This window comes from Suillus paluster, assembly GCF_016628075.1.
Source record: "Suillus paluster strain FC165 chromosome Unknown EDB91scaffold_8, whole genome shotgun sequence".
NCBI classification, from domain to species: Eukaryota; Fungi; Basidiomycota; class Agaricomycetes; order Boletales; family Suillaceae; genus Suillus; species Suillus paluster.
Genome location: NW_024537568.1, coordinates 515,348 through 533,178, shown reverse-complemented (window position 1 = coordinate 533,178; position 17,831 = coordinate 515,348). Strand labels below are relative to the sequence as shown.

General features: G+C 47.5%; 7 protein-coding genes across 7 annotated transcripts; 2 read left to right on the top strand and 5 right to left on the bottom strand.

The window, feature by feature from the left end:
* Nucleotides 1–149: 149 nt before the first annotated feature.
* Nucleotides 150–1,326, bottom strand: EDB91DRAFT_1023759 (P-loop containing nucleoside triphosphate hydrolase protein; the record flags this gene model as incomplete). The annotated part of the gene is made up of 3 exons (XM_041312605.1): nucleotides 150–797; nucleotides 856–933; nucleotides 988–1,326. Coding segments are annotated over 3 exons (1,065 nt in total), but the record flags the coding sequence as incomplete, so codon positions are not given.
* Nucleotides 1,327–1,847: 521 nt separating this feature from the next.
* On the bottom strand, nucleotides 1,848–2,686 carry EDB91DRAFT_1047547 (uncharacterized protein; the record flags this gene model as incomplete). The annotated part of the gene is made up of 3 exons (XM_041313331.1): nucleotides 1,848–1,966; nucleotides 2,022–2,343; nucleotides 2,402–2,686. 3 exons carry the CDS (start codon nucleotides 2,684–2,686, stop codon nucleotides 1,848–1,850), a joined length of 726 nt encoding a protein of 241 aa, XP_041181006.1.
* Nucleotides 2,687–4,039: 1,353 nt separating this feature from the next.
* On the bottom strand, nucleotides 4,040–5,897 carry EDB91DRAFT_1344694 (uncharacterized protein). The gene is made up of 4 exons (XM_041325812.1): nucleotides 5,780–5,897; nucleotides 5,680–5,724; nucleotides 4,166–5,630; nucleotides 4,040–4,104 (listed from the first exon to the last, which is right to left on the bottom strand). Exons 2-3 carry the CDS (start codon nucleotides 5,719–5,721, stop codon nucleotides 4,395–4,397), a joined length of 1,278 nt encoding a protein of 425 aa, XP_041181005.1. The 5' UTR covers nucleotides 5,722–5,724; nucleotides 5,780–5,897; the 3' UTR covers nucleotides 4,040–4,104; nucleotides 4,166–4,394.
* Nucleotides 5,898–8,155: 2,258 nt separating this feature from the next.
* Nucleotides 8,156–9,973, bottom strand: EDB91DRAFT_1111899 (zinc-finger of mitochondrial splicing suppressor 51-domain-containing protein). The gene is made up of 4 exons (XM_041317774.1): nucleotides 9,873–9,973; nucleotides 9,473–9,826; nucleotides 9,209–9,421; nucleotides 8,156–9,158 (listed from the first exon to the last, which is right to left on the bottom strand). The coding sequence occupies exons 1-4, from the start codon at nucleotides 9,946–9,948 to the stop codon at nucleotides 8,233–8,235; spliced, it is 1,569 nt and encodes a 522-aa protein (XP_041181004.1). The 5' UTR covers nucleotides 9,949–9,973; the 3' UTR covers nucleotides 8,156–8,232.
* A 36-nt stretch (nucleotides 9,974–10,009) lies between these two features.
* EDB91DRAFT_1111896 (IGPD-domain-containing protein) lies at nucleotides 10,010–10,941 on the top strand. Its single transcript, XM_041317773.1, has 5 exons — nucleotides 10,010–10,202; nucleotides 10,255–10,342; nucleotides 10,405–10,502; nucleotides 10,556–10,740; nucleotides 10,797–10,941. The coding sequence occupies exons 1-5, from the start codon at nucleotides 10,065–10,067 to the stop codon at nucleotides 10,891–10,893; spliced, it is 606 nt and encodes a 201-aa protein (XP_041181003.1). The 5' UTR covers nucleotides 10,010–10,064; the 3' UTR covers nucleotides 10,894–10,941.
* Nucleotides 10,942–14,845, bottom strand: EDB91DRAFT_1111892 (Metalloprotease). Its single transcript, XM_041317772.1, has 17 exons — nucleotides 14,688–14,845; nucleotides 14,075–14,631; nucleotides 13,930–14,029; nucleotides 13,537–13,872; nucleotides 13,379–13,482; nucleotides 13,030–13,331; nucleotides 12,656–12,972; nucleotides 12,533–12,616; nucleotides 12,261–12,471; nucleotides 12,097–12,208; nucleotides 11,996–12,045; nucleotides 11,885–11,939; nucleotides 11,665–11,833; nucleotides 11,427–11,526; nucleotides 11,311–11,374; nucleotides 11,150–11,260; nucleotides 10,942–11,098 (listed from the first exon to the last, which is right to left on the bottom strand). Exons 1-17 carry the CDS (start codon nucleotides 14,719–14,721, stop codon nucleotides 11,057–11,059), a joined length of 2,748 nt encoding a protein of 915 aa, XP_041181002.1. The 5' UTR covers nucleotides 14,722–14,845; the 3' UTR covers nucleotides 10,942–11,056.
* Nucleotides 14,846–15,857: 1,012 nt separating this feature from the next.
* On the top strand, nucleotides 15,858–16,922 carry EDB91DRAFT_1079099 (uncharacterized protein; the record flags this gene model as incomplete). Its single annotated transcript, XM_041315092.1, has 6 exons — nucleotides 15,858–15,989; nucleotides 16,043–16,124; nucleotides 16,162–16,190; nucleotides 16,276–16,295; nucleotides 16,486–16,766; nucleotides 16,867–16,922. The coding sequence occupies 6 exons, from the start codon at nucleotides 15,858–15,860 to the stop codon at nucleotides 16,920–16,922; spliced, it is 600 nt and encodes a 199-aa protein (XP_041181001.1).
* Between the last annotated feature and the right edge of the window lie 909 nt (nucleotides 16,923–17,831).

Below are 17,831 nucleotides of genomic sequence, written 5' to 3'. Positions count from 1 at the left end.
ATCATGCGAGACTCTTCGATCATCCTGGATAGTGATTTCAATCGTTCGGTAGACTCTGGCTTCGTTGATATCACAGCACCACGCACCTCTGAGGCTGTTCCGACTTCTCCCAGACGCAGAGTCAGTTGGTCGAAAGAAACTGAAACATGAATGATGCGACAAGTGCCCGAGACTGATGCAAAATCTTCATAAGTTTGCTGAAGGTATTCTGCTGACATGTTGCTATGGTAATGTTTCACGATTCCTTGATTCTGTAATTGTTTCGGTAGATGGGAATCATTGTACGCAGCCGCATCCACAGCTTCTTGCTTATTATCATGGAATATGAGTGTCTTCGGAATCATCATTGGTGGTCTATACTCTGCTGGAATCAGGAAGTCAAAATTATGAAAATTGCGGGGGCCCCCGATGAGGGGCGTCATTGCGTAGGTAATATTTTGACGGTTTGCTGACAGTGCTAGGTAGATATGATCCGGTGGCATCATAAGTTGGTGTTTCACAGCTGAGAGAATGTGAGGTGGAAGCGTAGCCGAAAGCATTTGAAATGTCGTGCCCTTGGAAAGGAGCACACGAAGTTCACCAAGCTTGCCATAAGCTGGTCGGAAAGCTTCTTCACCGTGATGAGACAGTCCCGCAGTGTAGATGCTGTGAGCTTCGTCAATATGTACACGCTTTATACGTCGAGTGAAGGTGTGATCTTGTCGAAGAAGTCGTGCAAGGTGCGGAAGATGGCCATTGAACATCGATAATTGTTCCGGCGAAACAATAAGATGAGTAAAATTTCCTGCGCGAATCAACTGCTCTACATTAGCTCCAATGCACAAATTACAATACATGACCAAGCTTTGGTTTTACCTCCCAGAGAGATGGATCCGCTGGAGTGTCCTCGTTGATTGAGATTGTAGGTATACCATATTTTGTGGACTCGAGGACCTGTAATAGAATATTCTGTATGTGCGCAAAGTTATTGCACTCAAGCCAAATTACCTGTGTGGCCTGGAGCCGTTTGAGCGGCGAAATTGTCATACTCACAGTACCTGGACGAAGTAGGACAGGAATTAGGATACACAACGTCTTTCCACTGCCTGTTCCTGCAGTTATGATGCTGTCTCGACCATTCAATGTTGCTAGAACAGCTTCGAGCTGGAATTGATGTGGTACTATGGCCGTTGACGTCAGAACGTAGACAATCAGGCATGCTCGTAGTGCATCCGTTTTGTCATTAGTATTGAGGGTCTGAATATAATTGATGGGGAGTCGTTCTTTGATTAAATCACGCGCAAAACGATCCAGCGCATCAAGAGAAGCATTGTGAATGGCTTGGATGATGGAAGATTGGTCCATTGAACTTGCAGGTAGTATAGTTCGCGTCGCGTCGCGTTAATAACAAGATAATTATATCATTTATTTTACATTCTATCTGACACGTCGAAAAACATTCGTTTTCTCATTGGCCAGACATCACGTTACTGTGAGAAATTCAAACCCAGATTTACCAGTCCGTCTATCGACGGCTTGCCTCATAGACGGGCTGGTCACGAGTCTACTTTGCACCAAGTGATTATCATCAAGCAAATTCAGTTCAATTGGTGGCAAACTAGGGAACTAGGGGTAGCAGAGCTCTATGGTGAATCAAAAGCAGCAGCATCGTGCAGTGCCCTCTGCCTTGCTAGAGCATTAATGGATATGTTCTCCTTTGCTGCATTGCTAGGGTCATTACAGTGATTCCTTCCAAAATTTTCCTGAATATTTCGAGTTCAGGCGAGGCTTGTTAGGAGTCAGAATACTCTTACTGTAGTGGGAGCCTGATTCCTGGTGCTGCCGTGATTATATCAATACGCATCAGCTCATGTTCTGCGGAAAACGTGTCCGATCATACTTACGTAGAATGCGAACCAGGCATACCCTCCAATCCAATCCAGCCCATCAAGAAAATTTGTTGCTTGAATGCCAAAGTCTTCCACCTCTATAAAACAAGAGCTGCAGAGGTCGTTGATGCGTCGGAGATGACGGATACTCACCACTAACATTCGAAGAAGTAGATGCAAATTCCGTAACCCACAATGGACAGGAAGAGAATTTGCCATGGAACGACCAGACGTAGTTTTTAAAATTGTTAAGGCCTTCACCGTACCAATGAAGAGGTATGAAATCAAACGTGCATTCAGTGCAGTTTCCCAAGAACTGAGATAACCAGGGGGTTCCTGATGGTCCATTGGACACAGCCGGGCCACCGAGCCGGACGTCGTTTTTCTTCAGAGGTTGTATGTACTGCATCCACAATGACGCGGCAGCCACAGGTGTAATATTCGACTGGGAACAAAGGTCAGGTTCGTTGAAACCCTGAGTTGCGGCAGAAGTTTAGCTGAGGGAGCGCCTTCTCTTAACTTGAACAACTTACTAAGATTGTCTTTGCTTTTTGAGCCAGCACCGCAGCCGCAAAATTCTCGGCATCGTCTGCACCCCATTGCATGGGAATGTAGTTCATGCCTGTGTTTTCCAGATAGCTCGGCGCGGTACTGCCCCAGTCATATACCCAAGAGACCTGGGCGTTATTGGCGACAGCGATATCACCAGCATTGTTAGAATCAGCAAACGCCAGACCACGTTTTGCATTGATAGCGAATGAGCCACTCGCCAGTGCTAGAGCCACATAAGATATAGAGGTAAAGGTGGTGTTGAACATTCTTAAGAGATGTGCTTGGCTAGAGGCGCCAGTCTGTCGATGACTTCGCTATTTGAGCTCTCGAGGATGAGAAAGAAGGCACCTATTGCATCCATTCGTGATCTACAAGTGCGACTCTCGATGCCTCGACCTGTCTTGATTGTGACTTATCGCTGAGAAGGTACGTCATAAGACTCAGCTCGCTGCCAGTCAGTTGACAGTGTAGTTGTGGATCTTTTGGATCGGCCGAAAGACGTGCATGGCAAACCGAATCCTTCAAAATTTCAATCTAGTTAGAGATGTGGAGTTGAATTACTTATTCGAAACTCACTTATAATTGATGAGTTCACCACGTTGTGGCACTGAGGATGATGCTTCCACCTAGTTTCGAGGTTCACGTGCGCAGTGCGACAAAGACTGACAGAAAATGTTTACAAGGACGTCAGTGCTGCTCGAGGATAGAGATGGAATGTTTCCTGTCGCGTTGCCCGAGCTCGTCGTGATAGCATATGGCGGGTCACCATGAATCGCAGCAAGTAAGCAAGCATATGTATACTTAATACTATGTGTATTAGTTTGGAGTGCATCTGGTAGGAGAATGTATGCACGCACGACAATCTTGAGAACGTCAGAATAATGAATAGTCCTCGAGTGCCGTGCTGAACTCGTTCAGCACCCGTGTTGATCGGGTCGAAGTGAGTACATTGCCTCTGAGTCGAGCTCTTTTTGAGATGACTCGCACGATGAGGTTGGCCAGGAAAAGGTTCACCCCTGCTGCATCTAGAAAAATACGCTGAGCTCGAGCAGTAACACGCCATGAGTATTCCGGGTCCACCACTGCTAGATTTCCGAGTCGGTTTCTCCAGTTCAAGGAATCCTTTACAGCTCGAGCGTTCCGATCACCAAAAGGAAGTAGTGTAAATGCCTCATATGACGTCCAGTGCACCGCGGCAATCTCGGGGGGCCAACTTGCGAGAGTAGTAGGCGGCAACTAGTAAGTGCCAGTGCCAGGCAGAGTAGTCAACACGGATCACATATAAATTCTTTTTATGTTGTGTTTCGTTATTAGGCACGTTTTCGTGACCGTGCAGAACGGTCGTAGTCTTCCCCAGGAAGGCCTCAGACGCCGACCGCGGCTCGTGCCAGTGCCATCAGGAAAACTCATTTTTCCAAGGGTGCTGGTAGCGGCCACTTCGAATCCGGGTTGTACTAATACTTAAAAGGTCCGTTCCGCATTCTGTATAGGAGACTCTGAAGAGAACGGTGCGAATTGATGCATGATGTACATGTGATGGTGTGCACTGTGTAACATGCTGTACGCGGACAAGCAAACCAAAAGTTGAATAAACTAAGAGCACCGGCAAAGTACCGGTAATGATTTTAAAGGACCGACTCGGACTATCTTCCTTCTAAACGTTGGTCCACTTACCTAGTGAGACCAAGTGAGTATTGCCATCTTTCACGGAACACTGGTTCTGCACTTACGAAAACACATTTAACAGGCTGTCGCAGCGCTCTGAAGTAGTCGTGTTCAATGTTTCGCATATTGACTACGGACGCTTTGCAATTGAATGGACTTACATGTCCTATAGCATTTTTTCATTCAGAATCACCACAAACGTATCACAGTTGCCCTCAAATCGTACATACAAATTGCTTAACGTACACTCGCTCCGAGGCCCATCCGAATGCCTAAACTCTTCACTCCTCACCGTCGTCGGGTGTACCCTCACTCGCCTTGCAGCGCGGACACTGCGGCCTCCACTTCAGCTCGGTGTTCCTTTCCCCACTCAATGTCACCAATGACAGGAAATTCAAGGAACATCTCCTCCTCCGTCTTCTTTGTGAGCTTCTTGCAGTCTAACTCTGGTGCCTCCACACCAAATACGCCGGAGTAAAACGCCATGTGTTGATCCAATGCAACACGCATAAACTCAGTCTCAGTTTCTGGGACCGTTTGAGGTTTGATGCCGGGAAGGATGCAGCTCTGGAGTGGGATGTACACCGTGTCCGAACTGATGGCACTGAATTTGAGGAGACTGGTGATTTGTTGGACATATTCTATAACTGGAACGCCGTATATGGGCGGAATGTTGTCCATGTTCTGCGCAGGTGATAATGTGGGGTTCGTGCACCACGCCTGCGGTACGATATCGAGAGAATTGATGATGTTTCTGTTCCAGACTGCATATCGAGTCTCAGGGGTTGTGCTCGGGGACGTTGGAAAAGTTTCTGCAAAGAGATTTGCAAAGCTGCCATTGCCGGGGCTTGGTCCAGCGGTGGGATACACCAGCGCTTTCCCTTTCAGGGCACCCGATCTAGCAAGCGCAAGTGCCAACGTAGGAGACAAGGCCCCGCCGAGACTGTGTCCCGTGAACACCACTCTCGTTGACTCCGATGCGATTATACCAGTCAGGTATTCATAAAGTGTGAGACCCGCTGAAGCTGAGCCTGGAGGGGAATGCTCAGAAAGCAGGATGTGCACACCAGTGGCCGTTCCATTGGCCACATATGTCCCATCAGGTACAACGCTTACTCGGTCCACTGGTACCGGAGGTTGAGTGATTCCGCTTGTCACCCACGCGGGAAAGTCCACTACTCTGTCAACCCCAAGGTTTTGTTCCCAGCCACCAGAACCTGCCTTGGCATTCGTCCCAGCGATAGCTATCACGTATGCCTCACGTTCTTTCCCATCATCGAAGAGGACGCTCGGACTATGCGCGATAAACCACGTGTTACTAGGCCCGGTTTCTTCATCGTCCGGCGCAGCTTTCCATATCACCGGGCCCCATACCACTGTCCACTGGCCGCTGATAGCAGAGACGATGCCGGGTAACTTGGTCTGTATGCACTGTAGGAGATCGTCTTGGATGCCGTTCGATGTATAAAGAGCGTTTGAGGCCATGGACAGGGCGAAAATTTGCCGAAAGACCTCGCTGGGCTCAGGAGAGGTCCTTACTCCAATCTAAGCTGGTTAAGCAAAAACATAATGACTGCTGACACATCGGGCTGACCGTGTTTGAAGCAGGATCATTGAGCTCGTGGATCGAAGACATGTTAACTATATCATTAGTATGGGGAGTCAAACTCAAAGCAGACGAGTGGGGCACATACTCGAATTGATGTAGGACAGTTTGCACAGAAACTATACGCCGAATACTAAGATGTCCAACAACAAATGCGACTGGATGAATGTAGGGGCTCGCCAGAGGCATTATATAGGCCCACGAATTGCACATGGACCCTGTTCCAACCTGGAGTCGAAATCGGGTCCGGACAAGAGGAGCGCCATACAAGGATCCGGACACCTGACTTGTAGAATTTTCAATCTTGGAAGCGAATAACGGTTCTTGACAAGTTAAGTTAGTATCTGATCTCGGAGCTTCGTCGACGTTCATAATTTATGCACGCATTCTTCCAAGTTCGCGTCCTTTTTCGTTCGGCTAAGTGCTTCGAATGTATTACATGGTGAGACCTCAGAAACCTTCTGAAGTGATATGTAGACTGAATACAACAAATAGTTCGAATAACAATAACTTGAAATAACATGCTCTTGACATACTCCAACACGATACTGTTCCTCGTGCTCGTCATTTGTGCCATCCTACTTTTGCCTGCTGCACGCCCTCGCGTGGCTGCTTTTTTCACCTCTTTGCCCGGCACCGCTTGCCTTCAAGCGCTCATGATTACTGCACCACTCGCATGGCTGCTTGTACCTTTTTACCCTTTGGGTGGCTCCCCTTCAATCTCCACAAGTCTGTGTATCTCCCACATGTCTTCTCGCGCCCAGAAGAGAAGATAAAACTCAGTTAAAATGTTACTTGCAATCATTGTCTGTCTTCGACTGATAATACAACTATAGATTTCCCGTCATGTACATATTGTCAGTTGCATATCATTGCATACCTTCGCAACCGCTTGTTGCCTTTCGCGCACTGTCAACACCGATTATTTACACTAGCTACCATGTTTTTATGCACTTTGTGCAGTCACTTCTAGAAATCAATCTTCATCAACTGATATTGTTGTGATACATGAGAAATAAGTGCATAAGCGCGAGTACGAAATACTTGGATTATTGTAGACGGGCCATGTTGAATCAGCGAGCAGAACAATTATGGAGAGAGCCGCGAGTCCATCAAAATAAGTAGACAAGTGACGCGGGGGTGAAAATGGTCGAGCCTAAAGAAAGTAAAAGGCGCGCTCGTAATTGTCGTTGATCGTGAATATCGATCCTTGTTCTCTAAGCGATGGTGTTGGGGGGCTTTGGTGCTGTGGTCACCTAAGTAGTACATACTAGATCGACTTGAACTTTATCTTAGGCCTCATGCCATCATGAGTCATGTCGAAACCAACTGAGCTTGCTCCGAGTTATTGGAACAGGGGTTCGCAATTGACATTCCTTGACAGACGGGTTGGAGCGTAAGCGAAGAGCCCGGAATCTAGATGGGCCGCTCGGGTGTAAGTCTGGAGATCGCCACCTATCTTGCACGGCGAACCAATGGCAAACTGTATACGTATAGGTCTTGTTGTCTTAGCCTTCATTACTTGTACCAATATTGCGGCGCGCGCGCCACTAGCCCCTTAACGCCTCCCATGTAATTACAATTCTACATTCTATTCTCTTCCCCCATTCATGGTCCAATGTGACCTTCTTTTTGTAATATGTCAAAGCGCAGTACGTTGGTCATGCATTCATGGGTAGACTCGTGACCAGCCCGTCTAGGTCATGGGGTGATCACTCCTATCTAGGGTCTTTTGATCAAGTTCAATCAAGCAGTGGCGACCCCGAGCTTACTGCGTTCCCCGCAAGCTTCAGGATGATTGCTACTAGTGGCGATCCTCCAGCGCGATGCAAGTCATTATTCTGTTTCCGCTGGCCGCGATGTTAACATGCAAGTCGCAGATACCAGGAGAGCGAGGGCTCTCAGGCCGATCGAATGGATTAAGGGAGTGGTTCGTGTGTCCCTTACACCATGAAAAAACTGGCTAGTATGATGTGTTTCGTGTTCGCCGGCCTCTGGCTTTGGTATACATCATCACATATGAGGTGTCGACTCGTGGCGAATGGGTCTTCGCAGGTCACTTGGAAAGTCCAAGACTTTGCTCACCGTTAGGACACCAATGATCCCACTGCGTGACCTTGAGGTGTGATTGAGCTGTGAAGTGCCTCATCCACTCGTTGTTCACAGTGGCCCTATCAGCCACTCCTGGCATGGTATTTTCTTGAACGGATGTTACTGCCCTCCATAATGACTACAACTGACCCCAACCGGTTCTGGTCTCTCTGATTCATCCCCCTGTTCAGAGCGCTGCCAGAGTAAATGATGCAATATTAGTCCTGTTGTCACGAACCCGCCACTATGGTCAAGTCCTCTCCGTTGGGCATCACTAATCAAAGATGGGAGCAACCTTCTACCTAGTACAGTTCTGGTTATGACTTAACGCTACGCCGATAGCAACTGCCTATGTTTGCGGGATATTAATATGCTGCAATCGGGTTTTTTCGGAACGAACGTCTGGAGTTGTGGTCCGAGTAGATTAACCATAGTGCCGAGAAGTACATTCTAGAATAAGCTAAAAGAGCTACGCTCTCTCACTTCTCGGCCCTTGCCCCTGATGCCCCAAACACCCCAGTTAGTCTTCACCATGACCCTAGGATCAAAGTCTGCGACCTCCCATTTTTCACTGCCAAATGCATTCTCTCCCGGAGTAATCACCCACTCGAACTCACCAGCGACGTCTGGTGCAGTCTCGATGGAACGAATATCTCTCTCAACGTCCGCAGGGGAAAAACCTGTCACAAAGATGGCACAACGAGTTGCGAGTAGGGCTGGTACAACAGGGCCCCATTCTGTTGGGGAAGCTACTTGCAAGTAAGGCTTGCCATCTAATTCGGATACAGAATTAGGCGACGGGAAGCCAAAACCAGGGGAGAAGAGGAAGAAGGCGTCTGTGTAGGGATCGAAGGTATCCTGAAACTGTGCGTGGACTTCAGCGTAATTCGCTTGCAGTCCAGTGATGGTCAGCTGAGGGGTGTAAGGAACAGTGTAGGAGGGAATCCCGTAGAGTTCGACTGATGATCGTGTGCGCTTAAGGCGCGCGATTGGTGCCGGTGTTGGAGGTTCATAGACATTCGGCACATACACTGGTATATCCTCCTCCTGCTGCTTGGCAGTGTCAGTGGATGTGCGTGTCGTGGAGACGTTTTCTGCCGCAGATTCGCCGGTGATGGTATCCTCTTTCGTTACAGATTCGTTGGGAGGCTTCGGAGGGGGAGAATTAGCCGGTCTTGGCAAAGAGACTTGTGGTCCAATAAAGAAGAGGTGAAAATGACAGGACGGGAACAACATGCAAAGTTGCTCCCAGGCATGCGGTGGCAAAGATGACTCGGCGCGAGCGCCGAGGATGAATATGCGCATCTGAGGTTTTGCGGCACCAGCCTCCTCTGTGTCAGGTGCTCCAGGAGGGACATGCAGCGTAGTGCGCAGTGCTGGATGTTATTTTGAGGGCAAACTCTGAAAGGATTTGGTAAACACCTACCTGCAAGTGAGCGGCTTCCCTCAGGTGTAACTCGTTGGTTGCTTAAAGTCAGTCCACTATTTTGATGAAGAATTGAACCAATAGTAAGTGGATAGGTAAGAATTTTGCTGGCATGTCTTCTCGAACGTTCCGTGTCCATGGAGGGAAATCCGCGTGTATACCAAAATACGTCCCAATTCGCGAATGATATAGCCTCCTCGTAAGCCTGTGGTCCTGGTGAGTGAATTAATTGGAATGTCCAAAGTGGAAGACTAGATGACGCACCAGGCATCTGAAATTCGTGCAATTTTCGACCACTTCGGAGATCATGTTCATCCTCGTTGACTTCCCGAAGTCTAGAACAATATTTTTTGTGCTCTTGATCAGCCATCCAATGCTCCTGCGAGCAATGTGTTGGGAAACCACAGTCGGGACATTCAAATTTCACTGCGAGAGGCTGCGATTTCGGGTGCGCATGAGCATTACTATGACCTGAGGCACACACGGGACATGTGGCCAGTGACTGTATAGCTTCCCCCCGAGCACGTACTGCAGGGAACGGAGATTTCGAGAACGGATGAAATAAGTTGTCCTCAGTCAACAACGGGACAGGTTCTGCTTGTGCTGGCTTTGGCAGACCTGCGGAAAAAGTTGAAAAGGGATCTAGCCCTAGGCCGGTTGGCACATAATGATCGTTGACGGGTCTGTGGCCCAAGGACGGTTCGCAGTGCTGACCTTGAGCGAAGAAGCGGAGAAGCCATAAGTGGATGTTTGTTGCTGTTGTTCAGGATCTTTTAGATGGTTGTTTGTTCTTGTTGTCCAAAGCCTTCTAACGTCCCAATTCGGCGTGCATATTGGCTGTCGATCGAGATTCGACATGGCAGCACGAACAGCTACGATCTCAAGAAAGACCAACGAGACACAGATAGAAGTTTCTATCAATCTAGACTGTACTCCTGGATCACAAAATGCTCAGGTAATTGAGATATCGACGGGTATTGGTTTTCTGGATCACGTATGAATGATCGTTCTTTTCCTCCAGACCTCCGGCTGATTGAGCTTAATAGATGTACCATGCCTTGGCAAAGCATGGAGGGATGTCACTCACTATGAAGTGCAAAGGAGATTTATGGATCGATGACCATCACACAGCAGATAAGTATTGTATATCCTCTTGATTTGAAGGGATCGCAGACCAATACATTCGTGGTGATTACAGGACAGTGCCATCGCCCTCGGAACGGCTTTCAAGGAAGCTCTCGGTGAAGTTCGTGGAATTCGTCGATACGGTACTGGATTTGCACCATTAGATGAGGTGAGTGACTAATAGGAAGCTTAGATATTGTATGCCCGTCTGACAATTTCCAGGCTCTCTCTCGAGCTGTTATTGATATTTGCTCCAGACCGTACTGTGTCACAGATCTGGGTTTAAAGAGGGAGAAAATCGGAGATCTGTCAACAGAAATGATCCCTCATATATTCTATTCTTTTGCCATAGCTTCTGGTGCGACTCTTCACGTCGACGTCCTGCGGGGCGAAAACGACCACCACAGGTGTGTTTGCCCACTGTCAGTTAATCCAGTGACACCACTCACTCAGCAACTAACAGATCTGAATCTGCGTTCAAGGCACTTGCCCTTGCAATCAGACAAGCCATCGAACGTACTGGTGGCGACGATGTTCCAAGTACAAAAGGAGTTCTGTGACGATGGATTAACTTTGAATCAGATCAAACATCTTGATGCACAGCGGATGTAAAGGGATAAAGACATGCTTGAATAGATAATGTACAGGAGTGCAGTGTTCGAACCACATATCCATCAAAGGAGAGCGAATGACACATAGAGACAAGGTATCGAAAACATCAGATCAAGACCAAAAGATACATCTCTTCTCTTTCGGTGGATTAAGCTGTGATATATCGTGTCAGCAGGGGTCTGTGCATCGTGTGCTCGCACTTGCCTTGGCATACTTTGAGCACTTGAAGGCTTCTGCGAACTCTGGAATATTATAAACAGTGCCTTCAGTGCGATACCGGTTCGGCGAATGAGGGTCCGACCGGACACGTCGAACCTATTGGACGATTATATTGAGATGGCTCTTGAGATGGATAAAACACTTACTGCGTCAGCAGGCCTGTTGTTCATTGCCCATGTACGTGCAAACGAGATGAAGAATAGCTGCTCCCTAAACGTGCCGTTAGTCCCTGAGTGATATTAATACATCTAGTGTTGCGAACCGCGTGTAGTCAAGACCGGGAAGCAAGTATTCTTTTCCGGCATCGTATGAATCTTCATACTGTGCCTTCCAAGCCCGGTAAGCCTGAATCAGACCTGTGTCTCCGATGTTTTCCCCGGAAGTACTGGAAGATTATCGGTCAGTAACATTCACTAGCTGAAAACCCCATGTCCATGAACGTACAGATTTCCCTGTGGATCAACTGGTCAATTATTATAAAACAGGGAGAAAAATGGAACGTACGTTGACGTGGACGAGTCCTCCCTTGCCATCCTCGACTGTATACGAAGAGTATTGCTCCACGATGCAGTCCTGGCGAATCTGATATGCGTCGCTGGTCTGGCGTGACCACCACTCTTCTAATTTTCCTTGTTGGTTGTAAAGACGACCCGAGGAGTCAAATGCGTGCTAATATCACTTAAGTCAGTGCTTATGGGGAGCGCAATGTGCCGAGCTTACAGTCAACTCATGCGCGGCTACCATTCCAAAGGAGCCATAGGAGAGGTATCCAGGCCTGCAAATAGAAGCGTGGATGAGAAAGGACCGAGAAATAGTGAGTTATGTTCGCACCAGCTCTCAGAAAAGAAGGGGGGTTGCAAGATACCCGCTGGGAAGACGATCTTGTATGCTCCTTGTCAGTCCAGCATCTTCGAACGTACGATTTCACTTACCTCATTGGCAGGAGGGTTGTAGTACGCATTCACAGTTGCTGGTGTCATTTCCCACTCGTCGGGATTTCTCTGCTTGCCGACTTTCTGCCACATCTTGTACATGTCGGAGGAACTATATAATATACGGTCAGTATTTGGTTCAAGCGGGTATTCGTGCAACCTACGCAGCGCTGAGCATATTTTCAAAGAAGGTGTCCACATGTACTTTTACCAGGGTGTAGTAGGAGACAAGGGAACGTGGATCACGCGTGTCTGGGGATAGAGGGAAGCCAACCTTGACGTGAAGAGCCTCAGCTTTCTCGGCAGCTTTACGCGCGGATTCCTCGTCCATCCACTCGATGCGGCGTAAGGATTTCTCAAAGGCGTCAATGATATCTGAGCAATGAAAAGTCAACAGTATTCTGAAGGTTGAACATCTCCACTCACTATCAATGACCTTGGTCGCTTTCTCCCTTGATTCGCCAGGGAACGTCTGGTTCACAAAGTATCTTCCAGTACCGAAACCCAAAGCAGTGTCGATCTTGGTCATGCAAAATTGGGAGCGTTCAGCCGACTACACCAGGTTTTACGCCATATAAAGTCTCTTGTAGAGTTCTCACAGCCTTCCAAGCCTCAGTGGTCTGACCAAGGTTGGGAGCATACTCTAACGACGCGCGCACAACGAGGTATGCCTCGATGACATCTGCTGGTGTCCTCTTCAAGATCTCCGATAGGGAGTTCGGGTAAGGTTTGTACGTGATGATAACACGACTTGGGAAGGCACGAGGCGTGAATGTGGCAAAGTAATCCGGGAAGTTGATCTGCGACAGCTCAGCCTTGAGAGTGTTGATGTTCGTTGGGTTATACGTCCCGAACGGATCTTGCTGCAGCTTGTCACTGATAGTGATATAACCGGTGAGTGTATGCAAAATAGTGAGACGTGCATTAACTTACAGGTCGAGTGTTGCATCCGCAATTTCAGTCTCGAACTTGACAACTTTCTGCGCAAGCTCGCGAGCGTTCTGGAAAGGATCTTCAGGGCTACGTTCTCGACCATCCTCGTTGTCATCATCGTCGCCATCTTCATCCCAAGGTGGCCAGGGCCAGGGGGGCCAGACATTGTCTTCGAGTTGTTCCGTCTGAAGGATGACTCCTGGGTTCTGTTGACTAAGAACTTTGTCATCTCTCAAGGAAGATAAGAGGCGCTCGATGACGTCCTGATATACGGTGAGGACGCTCTTGTCCTTGTAGTATTCCTAATACTTGTTAGACGAGTTAAAGGTTCCGAAATTTTGGAGCTAACCTTGGAGGGGAGTCCCAGGCTCGGTTGACTGAACCACAGAATCATATTGTTCGGATCAGCGCCAGAGTCGCCTTCAATACTAAACTCAAAAAGTGCGTCAACACCTAAGTCATAGCATGAGTGAATGGGTAACGCAAGGTCAAACAAACGACTCTTACCCCGAGAGTGCAGGAAACCTAAGGCGTTGGATAAGCCCTGTCTCGGATTCATGGTATATGCTTGGGTATTCTTTCCCCTGTAAAGCTTCCGAATCGTGTTGACGAACTTCTGTAACGGCTCTTGGCCAAGGTAATCAAGCCGTGCCTCATCCATGCATGAAGTGTGAAGTATATGAATCTTGCGAAGAAGTTGGACATCCCAAGAATCGTGTTGGGTAGATGAGTCGCCCTCAAGTAATTTGAGAATAACTTGCGCATTTTCTTCCGAAAGAACCGAAAAGGAAGTGATGGCACTTTTGTCACCCGGAATGGGGTGCGAGGCGATCCAACCACCGTCTGATGTTATAATTAAGCAACGCAGCAGACACGATACAAAACCACGTGCCGACTTACTCGCAAAGTCATAGAAATTTTCGCAAGGATCTTGTGATGTGTCCAGCGAGGATAGAATGGATGCAGACAAGACGATGCAATCTGGAGTGAGGCACTTATCCTATAAATGGTGAGACACAATTCAAATATATGCAAGCAGATTTACCGATGGAGGCGGACTAGGATTCTCGGGAGGTCCTGTAGGTTCTGGCCCGACGATCACCGTGCGCGTGTGAACATCTGTCGTCGTGTAAGTGGAAGTGGAAATTGAGGTAGACACAGATGTTTTCGTGGCAGTAGTCGTTGCAATTTTGGTCGTAGTGGCTGTACCGAAGACCGTAGAAAACGCCGTAGACACCGCAGTGGTGGTGGTTATAATACCGGATATTATAGTTGAGGCAGTTATAGTTGAGGCAGCAGTAGTCGTGTGAGTCACTGTAGCGGTTGCGGTCTTGGTCAGGGTGGTATTACCTCCACCGCCGTCTCCACCACCAGGGATACCATTTCGTAGATTCAGTTTGTGTTGTGCGCCAGCGAATAGGCCAATAAAGACAGAGCTAATGAGAAGCAGTATGAGAACTTCAACAAGCAGGACTTTGGTGAGACCTGTGAGCGGCTCTTGGATGACGTCTGCAATTTTGCGAGACATAGATGGGGGAGGAGAGTGTGACTGAGCGCTTTGAGGAGGATCATCATCTCCACCTCGCAAGAGAGGTGCAGACTCTGTTCTCAATGTAAGCAACAAGTATAGATAATATCTGGCCGACTAGAAATCATACCTTGGTCTGTTGAGGGCCTTGGCTCATACGCCATGGCGACTGTAAGTGTGGCCAGAAGATACAGAGACGGTCTTTAAGTACCTCGTGGATGCGTGCTGAGCGTATGTTCAGCACGCGGCATCCTCCCATGTGGAAGCCAGACCACGGTCCCGAATAAGGTAACTCCTGGAAGCTTTCGAACAACAGACCAAAACAACGCCTACCTACATGCCTCATGCACTGGCGCCTGCTGGCAGTTTGGCACAACCTAGTAAGTTATTCGAGCGAATTTAATATACAAGCCTCGCATCATAAACACAGCAACAATACAGCTTCAAGCCTTTGACTCAATCGTGTTAACCAAAGTGAGTGTGCTGCCCTCATCTTACATATAATGAGGGCAATACGAGCTATATGCTCTCTATCATATCGCCGGTTAGCTCATATCTTCCCGTAGACGGTAACGTCATATCATGATGATTTCCATCTAAAAAGTACCAGTTGGTGCTTTAGTTACTAGATGATATTGTGCCCTCCCATTCTCACGTCAAAGATCTACTTTGGGTCTGACGACACAACTACTGTAGAGATACGACACTAGGTTCGTCACGGGTCACAGCCATCGACGAATCGAACCTATTTGGTGTGACTGTCACACCAATTTTTTGGGGACCGAAGCTAATTTGTGACATATGGTAAAAACATACAGAAAAACATACAGAAAACATATAAAAACAACAATGCCGAGCTAGATTCTACCTGTTGTTTCTCAGCTTTACAATAATATATGAATCAGACAAGAAGCCAAGGTGCAGCAATCACAATTTGCGAAGCTATTTTTTGTGTGGTCACAGGTCACAGGGTCATTCGAAGCTGTGACACCAAGTGTGACTGTGTCACGTGCTGCACGTGACGAAGCTAGTGTCGTATCTCTACAGTATATAGAATGGGCAACAAACGTCAACCTCATTGCACGTTTATGTAAGCCTGGCGGCTTACGTCCACATACACATATGGTTCATCACATTGTAGACACGTCTTTTCCTTAACTCGTACCTACCGTCGTTGTCATCCGCAATCCAGAACGTGGTGGAATCCGTTTAGCTTCGCGTGTCTTTTCAGCGTTTCTCGTCGTTGGCCATGGCTTTTTTCCAGTTTACAAGTCAAAAATGTGACTGACCCCACATATACATGTCATTTTTCAAGCCTGCTGCTTGTGACTACGCGCTTTCTTACCTGACAACTTTCAGCGGCTACGTCTCAGGTGTCATTGGCGAAGCTCATGGTATCTCTGGTGGAGTGTGGACTATATTCAACAAGAATGTAAGTGCCATTGTTCCAATTCTTGGCATCTCATCGGGGATGTGTTGCTTCAGCACATGAAAATCCATGTACACTTGGAGAAGCATCAACACTTCATGTCTAGGTCTACAAAGGATGAGCAACGTGCTGTGGCAGGTCCATGTTGTTGTACATTAATGCCTAATCCAAGCAGTGGGTTCCACACCGAAAATGATGCCAAAAGTAAGTTTCCTCTGCTGAAGTATCCACAGTGGCTTGCCTTTTTGTGACATGTTTGTGGGGTGCAATGTGAAATCACTATCTGCAGTTTCGTAAGGACACACTCGAGTACGCATTTAGGTGTCCTTTATTTCATGCTTTCTGTGAGGTTTAAAAGTCGGCGTCCAGTCTGTTTTCTCCTTCACTTTTACATACCCCCTGCTGTCATTTATTCACTTTATATCATTGTTCAAACATGTCTGGGCCAGTCCACTCACCCAACTAGTATCTTCATATGCTAACAATCTCCTGTCTGCAGTCCTTCATATGACAGTGGTGAGGTGGAGCCTCTTTTCGACTCCGACTCCATAGACACTAACAGCCACAGGACTTGTGATGTTCAGGGGAACGTTCCTCATATGCAAAAATATGGCATGATGGAAGTTGATGACTCCTACAGCACTTGGTCGGTTGCTGTTGCGAAGGACCTCCCTGCAGGGTTGACATGCGCATGGTTATGTGACTGGACTGATCAGCCATGTGGTCTCTACATCAAGATGACCAAGGATCACATCACAAACCATCTTGATAACTGGCATGGTATCAGTGTTCAGGAACAGGTTGTCTGCAAGTTTCAGGGTTGCACAGATACATTGTCAATGAATTATCTGGGCTGTCATATTGAAATGGTTCATTATAGCACCACCTGTGAATGTCTCTATTGCCATCTGGTGTGCTCGAGGAGCGATGCTGTGACTCGGCATCAGAAGAAGTGTGAATCCCTTCAGTCTGAAGCACCTAGCTGGTTGCAAGTTCACATGCCAACCCCCTGTGAAGACACTCACTGGATACATTGTTCCTGCCCATGATGCCACTGAGGACAGTGTACAAATATGTATGACCACCCTACCTTGTATTTTACACTGCTGCTGACCATTGTCAGCAACACCCTAAGTCTGTTGTGAGAGCACAAGTAAAGCTCTGATGAGGAGGAACAAGGCAAATGATAGATTACAAGACTGCGATGGAAGAACAGACGAGGTCAAAAGCAAGAAACAAAACACAAATGGATGCGTCATAACTAGAAATTGGAGGTCCACTAGTTCCAGTAAAAGGTGGACCGTCCTTTTCATCACATTACCCCCTCTGAAGGTCAATGTCCTCATCAACCATCCTTTTAAACCTTCTTGTTTTCCAATCATATACTCCTTGATTCAGCATAGAATATCTCCAATGTTCCTGGCACGGTATTTGAATGGTGAGACATTCTCGATTGCACACTAGGAATGTTTGAAAGGCTTTGTTGGTCCCATACTCATTCCTCAGGTTTCTCTCCAGTTTCCATGTACTTTCTTCACACGGCTGACCTTTCCATTTAACAAGAAACTCTCTTTTTCCCCATCTTTCTCTACTATCTCATACTTCTTCAACTTCACACTCTGGTGTGCCTCTGAGATCTATCAGTGGTGGCAGCGAGGGCCGATGCTGTAATGGGGAAACTGATGGTGTAAAGGGACATAAAAGGGTAGTATGGAAAACTGGATGGATGCACTTCCATGTATGTGGTAGATCAAGTTTATAGGCACATTCTCCGACTGTCATATACCTGATCCGACCACCCTGATATTAATATCTGCTCCGCTTTCCGACCACCTCTGCTCTGTC